Here is a 14,287-nt window from a genome sequence, read left to right on the forward strand (position 1 = left end):
CAATGCACTTCGACCATGATGACACAAAGCCTGATGTGGTTTTTTTGTTTCTTTTTACACACACACACACACACACACACACACACACACACACACACCTCCTTTTTCATTACCCTCAATGAAAACGGACTCCTTTATAATATGGCACACATTACAGATCTGTATTAATGTTTATGATTTGGGTTGTGAATACACATCCAAACCCCCGCTCACATTTTCTATTGCAACACAATTTCACGCTGAAAATAATCGTGTGGGTCACAAATGAAAAGGGCAACAATAAACTTTTTATGAACTGTAAATGAATATAAAAATATATAAAGGGTACTTTGACGCTAGAGGTATTTTGAGTGGGTTTTCATTCTGAATAAAGTTTTGCATTTTTTTTAAGTAAACAACTTTTTTATGAAATGTGTGATTCCACCAAATATATGGGGGTGTAAAAACTTATTCAAATCACTTACATAAGGTATAATCTTGCCTTACGTAAACCCACCCCACCCCCCAACTTGTCAAAAACAAGTGCTCTTTTTGACCATTTTCAGCCAAAATATTTTGGCAACTGCCCTAATAAATCTAGTTAACGGATGTTAACCATGGACTTGGCTACCGTTCAAGCAAGTCGAGCATACAATTTTACTCAACATTCTCCATTTAACACAACGGAAAGCTTTTTTTTTTTTTAAGTGGGGAAAATCTAGAGGAAATGAGATGATGTGAAATGAGGGGAATGGAGGTGAGGCCTACAGGGTGTCGAGTTTAAAATTCCTCTGCAACTGTCAGTCGTTCTGTAGATTCACATGTTCATTGGCTCATTTGGCAATATTTATTGAGGGGGTGGAAATATCTTTTTATTTATTTATTTATTTTAATAATTCCTAGCAGCAAACTTCCTTGCTAAAACACTGTTCCTACTAGGCATATAACAGTATCGTGATACAAATTTGTGACAATTTGAATCAATGATTCAATGAAAAAAAATTGGGATTTATCAGGCTATGTAATCTTAGTTTTTGTTTTTTTTCTAGCTGTAATTGCATCATTTAGATGTCAGATGTATTCTTGCTATTGTACTTCACCCAAGGCAGAAGTAACGCAGCTCTAATGCTGTGAAAACGCCTAAAACGATCTAAAATGGGAAAGAGATGTTGTATGATTGACTGTGCAAATAGATTTAACAAGAAATCAGAGCTGTATTTTTACAGACTGCTGAAAGCTGAGGAAAAGCGAAGCAAATGGAGGCAGTACAAATGTTCATAAAAGTTTATGAAAAGGCCTATTTGTTAACCTTTTTTTTCCCATTTTTAATAAAAGGAATATTTTAGTTAATAGGCTATTTTTTTTTCCAGCCTTTACAAATGTGGGGAAATATTTTTGGTTATTAAGAAAATAAAACAAGTTTATTTAAATTTAACAAAAGGAATATTTAAGTTGAAGAACAGGAAAATAAATGTTGCATTTCTTTGGTTCTATAATTTTCCTCATTTAATTTTTTCCACCAAAATATCACGGGGAAAATCAAATCATGAACCAAATATGGTGAATTGAGTCATGAATAGGTGAATCGTTGCGTGCCTAGTTCCTACACAAAATACATAAAGGTTGGCAGATGTGTTATAAATATTAAAGGCACAGGAGCTCAATACTGTATCCACTTGGGCATTGATTACAATTCAATTTTCAAGAACGCGATCACTTCCACAGCGTAGAAATGAGAATCTCATCGGATTAATGAACTCGATATGATCACAGCATCTAGTACAAGTTTCTGTTCATATGCCAGGACAGATTTTTGCATGGTAACTTTTTTTTTACTAAACAAGTGAATGAAATGCAAATGAGTTCTCCAGGCAAGAGCAGGACTCGATGCAAAAGGATTAATGTAAAACTGTCACTCTTGAGGACAATTTGAATGTTGGCGCCTCAAACAGTTGAAACTGGATATGTGAATACCAGCACACATCCTGAGTGACACGAAGGGTCCGAGCTGATTTATGACTTGGCCCATGTTCTCTCAAGCTTCTGTGGCCAAGTTGGCACAAAACACGAGTCAGAAACTAGCAGTGTTGAAATGGGCATTACAGTAATGGCTGCCTGAGACTTGGCATCTCTCCCTGGGTTAGAATGAATTGGCTGCAGATCAGACAGCTGAGCCCTGGTTAGAGGGAGTGCAGCTTGGAACAGAACCACTTCAAAACACACACTTCCCTGGATAACGCATATCTGTGTCCCTGGAGTTAGACTATCACTGGAATTTTTATTTTTTCTCTCTCTTCCTTAACACTATCCTCTTAACGTAGACAGTTTATCCTCACCGACACAGTGTGTCTACTCTGGGATTTTAATAGTTAAGTCTAAAGTAAATTGTTTGTGCAGCAAAGTAATTGGCTATGCCCCAATAAATCAGTGGCCTCCTTAGATTGAGACCCCGTCCACACGTAGCCGGGTATTTGCTAAATCGAAGATATTTTTCTACGTTTTGGCCTGTCATCCACATGAAAACACATCAAAAACGAATATTTAAAAAAACTCCGGGCAAAGTGAAGATTTTTGAAAACTCCGTGTATGCCTTTTCGTGTAGACAGAGATAACCGGAGTTTTGCGTTTTAGAACGTCACAATCTGCGCCAAAAAAATTACAACAAATCTGCCCTGACGTCAAACGTGCGACCTTTGTTTACTGCAGAAGCCAGATTAAGCATGGACAAAGAGTAATGGATCGGAGTAGTGCCTTGAAAGCGTTAATTATTGTGCAGGTGCTATTTACATGTTTAATTTTAGAAGCCCAACTACTGCTCCAAAAACAGGGTCAATATGTCCACATATTTGCTTTGACAAGATTCCCAATCAACGTTTTCTTGCGGCTTTTGAAGTTTATACTCCAAAATTGTGTTTAGAAGCAATTCTGTCTCCGAGTCTGTCCAGACGAACGAGCTTGGCGCCATGTTTTATGTTTAGGCGGAAGTGACGCCAACAGAGGGCTATTCTGATGTGATTAGGGGGTAGGATTTGGGGAAATAATGCCATCTACAGGTTTGGAATGCTTATGAATGCGATTGAAAACGCAGATGTTTGGTTATGTGTGGAAGGGATTTTTTTCGAAGACGAGGTGGTGTGGATAAAACGTTTTTATAAACGGAGGGGGGGAAAATGTTCGGTTTTAAAAATACCCGGCTACGTGTGTACATGGCCTGAGAGAGGTGCTACATACTTGATGAATCAACTTGGATACTGCACCCAGCAACAGTTGGATAAATTTACTAATAACAAGCATAGACTGTTTGCATATACAAAGTGTGCAGGACCCATACACATCCTCAGCCTTATGGATAAATTTAGAAACATTCCTGCGTGCTGGCTTTTTTTGGGGGGGTTCGTTCTATTCATTTTAAGCAATACTGTGGGGTGGGTTTTTTTTTTTTTTGGTCCCCCCCAAGGTTCTCATTTGTAAGTAGAGTGAAAGAAGGCCGATTAGGTTTCCTGAGGCGATTAGGCCATGACTGAATTCCCTCACTGTGCTGATGGTGTACTGATTATAGAGCACTTGGGAGTTGAGTGTATTCAGTTACTAGACTCGCTAATTCACTCAGTGCGTTTACATGCACATAGAGAAAATCGAATTTCTGCCGTAGCTCGACTGAAATCGAAGTTCTAAATGCCATGGATACACCTTAGCTCGGCTGAAATCGAAACGAACTGGATTTCTCGTAATCGAGCTACGCGACCTAGATTATGCGATTGTAGCCGAGCTACTTAGTGCATGTAACCCTATCGAGCTACGTAGTCGAGCTACTTACTTCCCTTCCGGAAGTGACGAGTGACGAGACCACAAGCAGGAAACACAACAGCCTCGGTCGGCATGACAACAGTAGTAGTAGCGAGCAGCAGAAGAGGTCAGGAGGAACAAGGAGACAAAAAACAAAAACAATTGAACTTTTTGTGTGTTTATTAAGACACAAGTTAAATTGTAAGCAAAAAATGGACTTTAGAACAATATACAATTGTGCAAAATAAGTTGTCTTACAAAACAGTGGTCTGCGCAGGACAGTTTGTAGCCAACAGGTGACAATGACATGTGGTGTGAATGTAAAGTGGAAATCACTCCTTCATGACGACAACCGGAAGTGTACCAACACGATGGGGCGTGTAGCGCCACCTGTGGCTCGGGTGCACAATGTACCTCACACAATGGCTCGTTTTCCTTGTGTGCATGTAGGATTGGATTTCTCTGGCACCCCTGCTGGGACCCTTAGCTCGATTACCGACAGTAGCTCGATTTGGATGTGCATGTAAACACACTGACTGTTTCTCTGTTCTACAGTTCCAGCATGTGAAAAGAATTCATGTCCTTCAAGTAGATTAGGTACTTACGTTCTCAAATTGATTAAATATATTAATCAAATATACCGTGCACCGAGAGGCTCCAGTTGAAATTATGGATTCTCTGAGGTGACCTAGCATAGTGCTGTTTTGTGACGGGCGCAGCCTTGAAGAAAGCGGTACTATGCCGGTCACCGAAGGGAATCCATAATTACTGGAGCCTCTCAATGCATGGTGTATTAGATTTGTATCCCTCATCAAAAAATTCCAAACTTAAAGCGTTAACTTTCGTCTGAGATTGAATCTCGGCATAAACTCACTAAAGGCAGCCATGTTTTGTTGTTTGTCAGAGCGACCGTCAACCTGCGCATGGGTGATGTACCATGCCATCACGTAAATTAATTGATTTTTAATCAGTTATACCATGCTATTGCCTGCCTCGCCAGGCATGATCTCACATGCTCGCGGAGCCACAGCTGTGACTCGAGTCAGTTACGAAACCATTATTTTTGGTATTTGAAAGAGACCAAGCAGTAAATAAAAACAATTACTGACTCTCAAAATGAGAGCTCGTAAAACTATTGATCTGTCTGGTTATTTTAATGTGTTCAGTTGAAAATCCCCCTGGCTGAAATCTTCATGTTTTTGTTTCGATTGTATTAATGACTTTTTTTTTTTTTTTTTTAAACAATAAAGATTCGAGTTGGGTGTATAGCTTGAAATTGTGATGTCACTTCATGGTATATCCAGGATACACCATGACTGACTTGCACCATACCCCCCCCCCCCCCCTTTTTATAAATAAATATTACATTTTTGAAGTCATGAGAGAGTTCCACCATTTGATTTAAGGAATGTTTTATATCATGTGAGCCATCCTTGGCCAATCCCTTCACTGGAATTATTTGATGAGGGATATAAAAATAAATATAAGATTTGAGGGTATTTGCATCCAGGTCGGGTGGATAGTGTAGGAATTACAGCACTTTTACCCCCTGATGTCCCCATTCCCAGTTGCAACTACTGCTGCGTTAAACTGGCTCCTTACCTGACACAATCGTTGCAAGGTTTGCCTAGATCAATGGTCATGATAGACTATGGTGTGTTGGGGGGGGTTTAAACTCTGATGTGAACTGTGACTGTTTGTAGATGAACAGATCAGACCTTGTACTTAAGGCAGAGCTGGAACAGAGCCTGGATGAAAATATTAACCTACAGGAACAGCTGAGCAGGAAGAAGACGGAGTTAGATCAGACACATTCTGAGTAAGACCCACCACATGGATTCTTTCACAGCATTCTGGGTTTTGTGCCATGATTATAGTGTCTGTGTCACACATCAGTAACCGTGTGTTTGTTGCGTTTGTGTGTGTCTCAGGATGATTCAGTTGCGTATGGACAGAGAGAATGCAGAGTCTCGTGTCCGACAGCTAGAGGACCAACTGATAGGACTGCAAGACGAGCTGAGGAGAGAGACAGGCAATAGAGCAGAGACTGACGAGATGCACGAGGTATGCTTTTTATTGTCTGGAATAATTCCACAGAGAAAATACTCACTCAAGGCATGATGGGATACCTGGGAGGTGGGGGGGAATCAATCGGCTACAATAGAATGAAGACAACTAAACAACAGACTACAATTGCAGTGACGTCTTAAACATCTTATTCTTTTTTTTTTTTTATTTATGAACATTTCACGTTTTAAGAACTAGTAAGAAGCAGTTAAACAAAAAGCAGAAAGGGAAAAAGACGGACAAACATGAGGTCATGGGATGCTCAGTAAATACAGATTTGCGTAATTCAAAACAAAATATCCATACATGGAATAATTATCGAAGCTAGAGACACGGGGTGGGTTTTATTTATTTATTTGGGGGGGGCACCATTTCTCTCCCAGCTCTTTATGGAGCAAGTCGTCTGTTCTAGATGGTGTAGTCCTTTAACAATATTAACAAAGAAGCCAGCAGTAGGGCCATTTTTCTGAAGCCACTATTCTGTAATGACACTTTTATTTGCAGCCAACAAGATCTTTTAAGAGGTAAAAATAATCTTTACTTGGTCCATCAGGAATATGTCTAAGAGAGAGGGATGTGAATGCTGTACTGATATTAAAACCCAGGGTTTTTGCAAAGATTGTTGCTATTTCCGTTCAGGAAGTCTGAATATGGGGCGAGATCAACCATCATTTCCCCCTGTTCCCTCCAGCAGCAGAACTGAGTGCCTGTTTGTTGAGATTTCTGTTTAGGAGAAATAAAAAAGCAAATCTGTTTTTTCCAACGGAAATCTCTCCAGGCCAGGGAGTTGGTGGTGGATGACTGTTTTTCACAGGCATTCAGCCACATGTCCTCAGTTATTTCGATGTCCATCCCCCCCAATCATTGTTTCATATAGACCGTGAAGTCCTTATTCAGTGATGAGGCCATGGTATAACTTGTGTATAAGGTCTTTATTACTTCAGGCATTATAAGCATCAGTAAATATATGAATGACAATTGGTAGCTCTCTTGGATTAGAACCTTCTACCTCTTTACAAAAATAACTAAAAGGGTACTCGGTAGAGTGCATACCTCTGCTAAGCCACATATCAACACCAAATCACTTGAACCTAGGATAATACTAAAGTTGTATACCACATTTCATCAAAACCCATTCAGTACTTTTTGAGTTACCTTGGAAACGGACAAAAAAAAAATCCTGGAGCCATATACATATCTGGATTTTTCATCAAAAACTAATCAATTGTTCCTTAGCCCATGGCCCACTTTTCCTCAAAATTTCATCAAAATCTGTTCACTGCTTTGAGTTATACTGATAACCGACAAACAAACAGGTGAAAACATGACCTCCTCCAACAAAGTTGGCAGTTGAGGTTAAGAACCTGTTTCTGAAACTGGTTCTTGTCTCCACTGCGCCTAGGTCTCTATCAGTGGCGGCTGGTAGTCTTTCAAACAAGGGAGGCTGGTCGGTTACAATATTTCCAGATTTTAAAAGAAAAAACACATCAATTTTGCCCATACTCTTGCCTCTGATCTGGCTGATTGTTGGCAGGGTCACAAACTGTGAAATAACAGGTTCTTTTGGCCCATTAGCCTACTGTCCAATATACATGATGGTGGTGTTGGGGGGGGTTATATTTTAACATTTTATATTTTAAAATTGTGGCATGTTGTTTAAAAATTGATCATTATTGAAAGCAGCTCTTTGTCAGGAACCTCAGCAGTAACAGCAGAGTGTTCTGGAATAGGCACAAGCACTGACCTTGGGGAGCCAAACATAGAGCTGGGTGCCACACATTTCATTCAGTGACACTTTCCCTATATTTTACTTATTTTGACTGAGAAATGTTTTATTGACAATTTTGATAACCCTTCACTTTTAATCCAGGTCTGTAGTGTGAAATGTTCTCGGCTGTGTTTTTGTTTAAAAATGTTTTCCAAATTGTAGCTGTGTTTAATTCATATCCAGAAAAATATATATTCCAATATAATATACTCAGCATAAACATTTTAAATAGATTCTATATTTTTGGTCCATCCATGACATATTACTAAAGTAGCCTATTTACTGTTGTTGATGTGGGTCACTTGCTGCTAGCCAATTCACTTTCGCTACGTTCACACTGCAAGGCTTAATGCTCAATTCCGATTTTTTTGTGAAATCCGATTTTTTTGTGAGGTCGTTCACATTAACAAATATATGCGACTTGTATGTGATCCTCAGTATGAACGAAAAGCGACCTAAAAGTGTTCCGCATGCGCACTGCAGGATACGACGACGTCACACGCAGTGAGCATGGCCAGTGTTTACGGAAGTAAAACCGCCCGGTTGCGGTATGACCCATCCAATCTAGCTTGAATAGCTGCATCCCCCCAAATGGAAATCAGCTCCCTAACCTCTGCGTCCTTCCATTGAGAAGATTCAGAACCTTCACAGCCCGAAGCGTCCCTCGCATTGTCATGCGCAGGGGCGCAGATACGTTTTTTGAACTGGGGGGGGGGAACAAAGCTGCCAGCAAACCAACCCCAACATGCCTGTCAAACTTGTTGTTAGTAACCATAGCAACCAAGCTCGAGCTCGCAACCTGCGCAGTCTGCGCAGCTCAACCAACCGAATATCAGTCTTTGTTTTGTTTTATGTGAGTTGTTGCAACTATGTATACACTGCTGTGCACCTCAATAAACCGAATGGTAATTAGTCTTTTGATTTTTCCGTGAGGTTTGCCTTATGCAAAGAAAGACAGCATAGACGTTTTTTCCTCCCTATAAGTAGGGGGGACCAAACGAGGTGAATTTAAATATGACTCGTCCCACCCTCTATCTGCGCCCGTGATTATGCGCCATGTTGTTGTAACTTTTTTTGAGAGACCCACCGCCTACTTCAGCGCAGAATAGTGACGTTTGTGGCTTGTTGATGACGTGTAAGTCGGATGAATGCGACCTGGCGGTTCAGACTGAAGTCGCATATGAAAAGAGCGGATAGGAATCGGAATTAGCACCACATATCCAAACGGCCTGGGTCGGATTTGAAAAAATCGGATCTGTGTCGTTCATATTGTCAATAAAAGATCGGATACAGGTCACATAGGGGCGAAAAGATCGGATTTGAGTCACTTCAGCCTGCAGTGTGAACGTAGCCTTTCTCGTACCAGGAGAGCTGAAAGGAACGAGTATTATTCCCTACCTTTTTCACCAAGTCAATTTGAGGCGTTGGTCTACGCTGCTGTTTAATTTTAATTTTTTCCTCGAAAGGAAGACTGGCAAATGGCTTCGCCAAAATTAAATCAGCAATGCTTGGCATCCGTGCGCAGCTTTCTTGCTAGCTGACTAGCCCCCTCAAGTTCAAGTTCAGTCACTCAAATAAACAAAATTTCTGGAACTAAGATAGCAAACTTGACAACACTATATTTACACTTTATTTACAATGAAAATATATACAAACTAAAAAAGCTGGTAGAAACCGTATGTAATGAATGAAATCGAAATGTAAGCTGATCTCTTAGAATACACCACAGCACTTGTGAATCCACATGGGATTGAACTGAGATTCACCGCTGCCTGTCTGTAGTTGAAACAAGCTGTCAATCAAAGAAAATATCCGGCCGCATTCACCAATCACCAGTCTCCTCGCGGAAACTGCCATGTCCTTCCCACTGTGAGGCTGGGAGTCCGTAGGCGGGCATTTTCGCAGTATTTGTCCAATAACCGTCTTGCATTTTGAGATTGACAAGTGCATAGCTCCCAAATGCCATTGAAGTCCACTGAGGCTGGGCTGCATCGCTCTGTCACGAAGGGGAAAAACTCACGCACACATTAGGCGAACTGGGGAAAGTTATAACGGAAAGATTTCGCACTGTAGTGGGTTGAGCACATATATTTCTATGATTCTGGATCTGAAATAGCAATGTTATAAGGTCGGCTATAACATAAGCCTAGCGCAATTCATCCTACACGATGTTCGTCATTTTTAGAGGAGGCTGAGCCTCCCTCGTTGTCTTAGAGCAATCGCCCGTGGTCTCTATCACCTCCTACAGCAGAAGTTGGACCAGCGTTTCCTCCAATGCCCTCACTGTTGGTCCCATGAGTGACTTTGTCTACATTGAATCCCTGTTCTGTGGCTCCTCCGCTGCTTGTGTCGCACTGTTCCAAAAAAAAAAAAAGCACACATTTACTAGTTAAGTCTAGAAGTGTGTTCCATTCTGCTTCAGTGCCTGCTTAACGGCGCTATATATATAAAATGTATTCCTTCCTCTTGTTCTGCATGTTCACTACTACCTAATCATAGTCCAAAGTCAAAGTATCTTTATTGTCCCAAAACAGGGAAATGGGTTTGCAGCCAGAAAGATGCACACAAAGATATTCACACACAATACACAACAACAGATAACACGTCATGGGCAGGGTCTGTACAAATTAAACATGAGCACTAGACAATTACAAACATGGAGCTAACTGCCATTCAGCGCCTGGATGGCAGTAGGGACAAAGGAAACCTTAAATCTCTTAGTCCGAAGAGCAGGCACCTTCCACCGACGGCCTGAAGGCAACAGTACAAATTCAGACTGAAGGGGATGATCTACACACTCTAAGATCAAAAGAAGCCTTCCTGAACACTTGTCTGTTATACAGATCAGTTAACTGAACTTGACTCCTTCCTGTAACCTTACTGGCCACTTTAACAAGGTTACCAAGCCTGTTTTTATTGGCCAAGGTCAGATTTCCATACCAAGCAACAATGCAGAACATAAAAACTGATTCAATAAAACTTCTATAAAAGAGGGTAATCTCTGAGCGAACATTAAAAGAGTACATTTTCCTCAAAAAATAGAGCCGTTGCTGAACTTTTTTTGCTGTGAAGGCAACGTGAGCATCAAAGCTTAATTTGTTGTCCACAACCACTCCCAGGTATTTATAGCTGTTTACCAGCTCAATATCTACACCTTTAATGCTGGTTACTACAGGACAAGGACTGGACGTTCTAAAGCTGATCATCATATCCTTTGTTTTAGACACATTTAGGCCCTGTCCACACGGCAACGGATTCAGGTGAATCTGATAAAATTGTTTATCGTTTCGGCCTGGCGTCCACACGGCACCGGCGTTTTGGGTGCCCCAAAACGAAATCTTTTGAGAACAGGTTCCAGAGTGGAAAGATCTGGCAACGGCGCCCTAGCGAAGTCGTCTAGATGAGTAGAACGGATTTGTTTACGATGACGTCACAACCACGTGCTTCACGCCGGGTAGAAGTGTAACGAACTCGATGCGAGTTGTCAACAAATCCTGTAACTTGGTTCATGAAACGCGCTTACAAAATATTTTCACTGTGAATGAATATTTATTGTGTAATGGTGCAAAGTGAGAGAGAGAGAGAATAGCCCTTAGGGCAGAGTCAATCCTGCCAGCAAAAATAGGGGGAAAAAAAGGAGCAATCTCACCTCTTCAGATGTTGGTTTAAGTCCTTCAATACGTTCCTCAAAAAGGGCGTAGAAGAACAAATTGATCCATCAACGTGTAGCATTCAGTTTATTCCGGACCATTAAAGACGCCGCCTTCCGCGTAGAATCATGCGTCATCCTCGCCACCATACTGGATGGGTCAAAGCGGAGAATAAAGATGCCTCATTCATGTGCTGCATTTAACTGTACCAACAGGTTTGCCGTCCAAACGAAATCACATGGGATTACCTTTCACAGATGAGACTGGAAAAATACTTTTCATTGTATTTGGTCATTATAATGTAATTTTACGAACAGATTTTTCTGACTGTGGCTAATATGAAGTCTCGCGCATAATAGTTTATGCGCATGCGTCCTTACTTCTATTATTCTGGTGTCTCCGATGGGACCGTCTTACAGCACACCTAGAGGTGTGGCATGTGTATTGCATCGTTTTCAGCAAGCGTAGCGTTGCCATATGTACCTGATATTTTACTGATCCGTTGCCCATGTGGACGCGATTTTTTTTTTTTTTTTTTATATCTCGTTGCCGTTGTCGTGTGGATGTAGCCTTAGTTGGAGAAGGATTCATCGCACGAAGATACAAAATCATTTACCGGTACAACAGGCCCATGAATTAGCTCCTCCCCTTCAAGAAGACTCACAATGACTGAATCGTCAGCAAATTTAATAATGTGTCTATTTGCATAGTTGCTGCGACAGTCATTAGTGTACAGAATGTATAGTAATGGGGAGAGACAACAACCTTGAGGAGATCCAGAGGAGGACTGCAGCTGATTTGAAAAGCAGCCATTAACCCTCACACACTGGGACCGATTGGTAAAAAAAATCCAGAATCCAACCAACAAGATTAAAATCCAGTTTAAAAAGACTGATTAGCTCCTCTGCTAATAGATGTGGCTGGATAGTGTTAAAAGCAGATGAGAAATCTACAAACAACAGTCTTGCCTGAGCTTTGGATCCCTCAAGGTGGCGATACAGAAAATGTAGCAGTGTGACAGTGGCATCCTCCACACCTATACCTGGCCTATAAGCAAATTGTAGGGGGTCCAAAAATTCTTCTACCTGTAATAAAACTTCCTTTTTAATAAGCTTCTCCAATGTCTTCATAACTAAAGATGTCAGCGCCACAGGCCTGAAATCATTTAATGTAGAAGGCTTCTTAATCTTTGCAACAGGGACAATAGTGGAATGTTTCCATAACTTAGGGACCTTTTGTTGCTGGAGAGACAGCGTAAAAATAAAATGGAAAATATTGCACAGCTGTTCAGCACAAGTCGCCAGAACATGGCCACAAATATTGTGAGGTCCTGGACTCTTACTCTTTTTAATTTGTTTTAAGTGTTTTCTCACACTTTGGACATCCAGAGCAAAAGCAGGAGGAGCTCTGGTGGTGTCCTTTAATGTATTCACCGTGTCAGTGAAGTCTCATCTCATTATCTCTAGCCGCTTTATCCTGTTCTACAGGGTCGCAGGCAAGCTGGAGCCTATCCCAGCTGACTACGGGCGAAAGGCGGGGTACACCCTGGACAAGTCGCCAGGTCATCACAGGGCTGACACACAGACAACCATTCACACTCACATTCACACCTACGGTCAATTTAGAGTCACCAGTTAACCTAACCTGCATGTCTTTGGACTGTGGGGGAAACCGGAGCACCCGGAGGAAACCCACGCGGACACGGGGAGAACATGCAAACTCCACACAGAAAGGCCCTCGCCGGCCACGGGGCTCGAACCCGGACCTTCTTGCTGTGAGGCGACAGCGCTAACCACTACACCACCGTGCCGCCCGTCAGTGAAGTCACAATTATCAAATCTTAAATAGAAAGAGTTTAACTCATCAGCCAACTGCTTGTCAGAATTAAAACCAGTCAAAGTAATGTTGCTATGACCACTATTTGTACACCCAGTCATAAATTTCATACCGTTCCAGGCTTCTTTTAAGTTATTACTGCCCAGCTCAGCTTCAATTTTGTCTTTATATACAAGTCTGGCCCTTTTTAATTTCAGATCTAATCTCCTTCTTAGTTTCTTTAACCTCAATAACATTTCCCTCCTTGAAAGCGTTTTTCCTTTTCTGAATCAGGCCCTTAAGTACTGACGAGGCCCAAGGTTTATTATTGGGGAAAAACTTCACCACCTTAGTTGGAATAACATTGTCTCTACAAAAGGAGATGTAACTGCATGCAACGTCCGTCAGTTCATCTATATTGTCCGTGGAAAAACACCCAGTTGTTGTGGATGCGGTCTCCTTCTTCCAGGCGATTATAAAGAATCTTCTCTTAACAGAGAACTGGGGGAAGTGGACCATCATAGAACATGGTGGGGCGCCTGCAGGTGGTTTTGTTGCGAGAGCATGGTGTCCCCAAGGTCACAGGCCTCGTCCAGGCAGGCCACAATCATCTCCCAAATCTGACTATCATATTCTCAGCAAACACAACTGCAGAAGTGCTCTCGGCATCCTCTGGGACGCCATGGATCCTGATTTATTGTTGCGTCTAGCGCACAAATCAGACACTTTATCTTGTAATGCCTGTTGATTTACTAAGCAACTGGGTAAGCGTGTCCTTGACACTGTCCCTCTGTTCCATATCTGCTTTAGGCAGATTCTACCGTAACTGGATCCATTAACCACTTGCCCACAAAATAAGAAATTTTTCTTGTTCTTTTTTCAGTGAGGTAATATTTTCAAGATTGAAAATATGGTATTTGGTCTTCTAAAACAGCACGTCATTTAAAAATACACCGAGTATATCAATAAAAGATTTTTAAAGAATAAAGTTCTATTTCTTTGACATATCTGACAGACATAACTCCCATTTTAAAAATCCCTTTCATTATCCCTGTTGCTATCGTCAGTGAATTTCTGTCAGATGACCTGACGATAGACTCGGCCATTATGGATCTTTGGTAGTTATCGTGTGGAAGCAGGCTTTATCATTTTTGGGTGTCAACAGATAGAGTTGAAATAGATTAACAGCGAAAAAACTATTTCGTTCACGAGAGAAGCCCAC

General features: G+C 41.3%; 1 protein-coding gene across 2 annotated transcripts in view; it reads left to right on the top strand.

The window, feature by feature from the left end:
- LOC132886613 (cingulin) overlaps nt 1–14,287 on the top strand; it is a 113,665-nt gene that overhangs the window by 52,374 nt on the left and 47,004 nt on the right. For both annotated transcript variants that reach the window (XM_060921480.1, XM_060921481.1), the window contains exons 6-7: nt 5,469–5,584; nt 5,697–5,829. In XM_060921480.1, coding sequence (XP_060777463.1) covers nt 5,469–5,584; nt 5,697–5,829 — 249 coding nt within the window. The remainder of the gene's footprint in view (nt 1–5,468; nt 5,585–5,696; nt 5,830–14,287) is intronic.

The sequence above is a fragment of the Neoarius graeffei genome, chromosome 5 (genome assembly GCF_027579695.1).
Source record: "Neoarius graeffei isolate fNeoGra1 chromosome 5, fNeoGra1.pri, whole genome shotgun sequence".
NCBI lineage: Eukaryota > Metazoa > Chordata > Actinopteri > Siluriformes > Ariidae > Neoarius > Neoarius graeffei.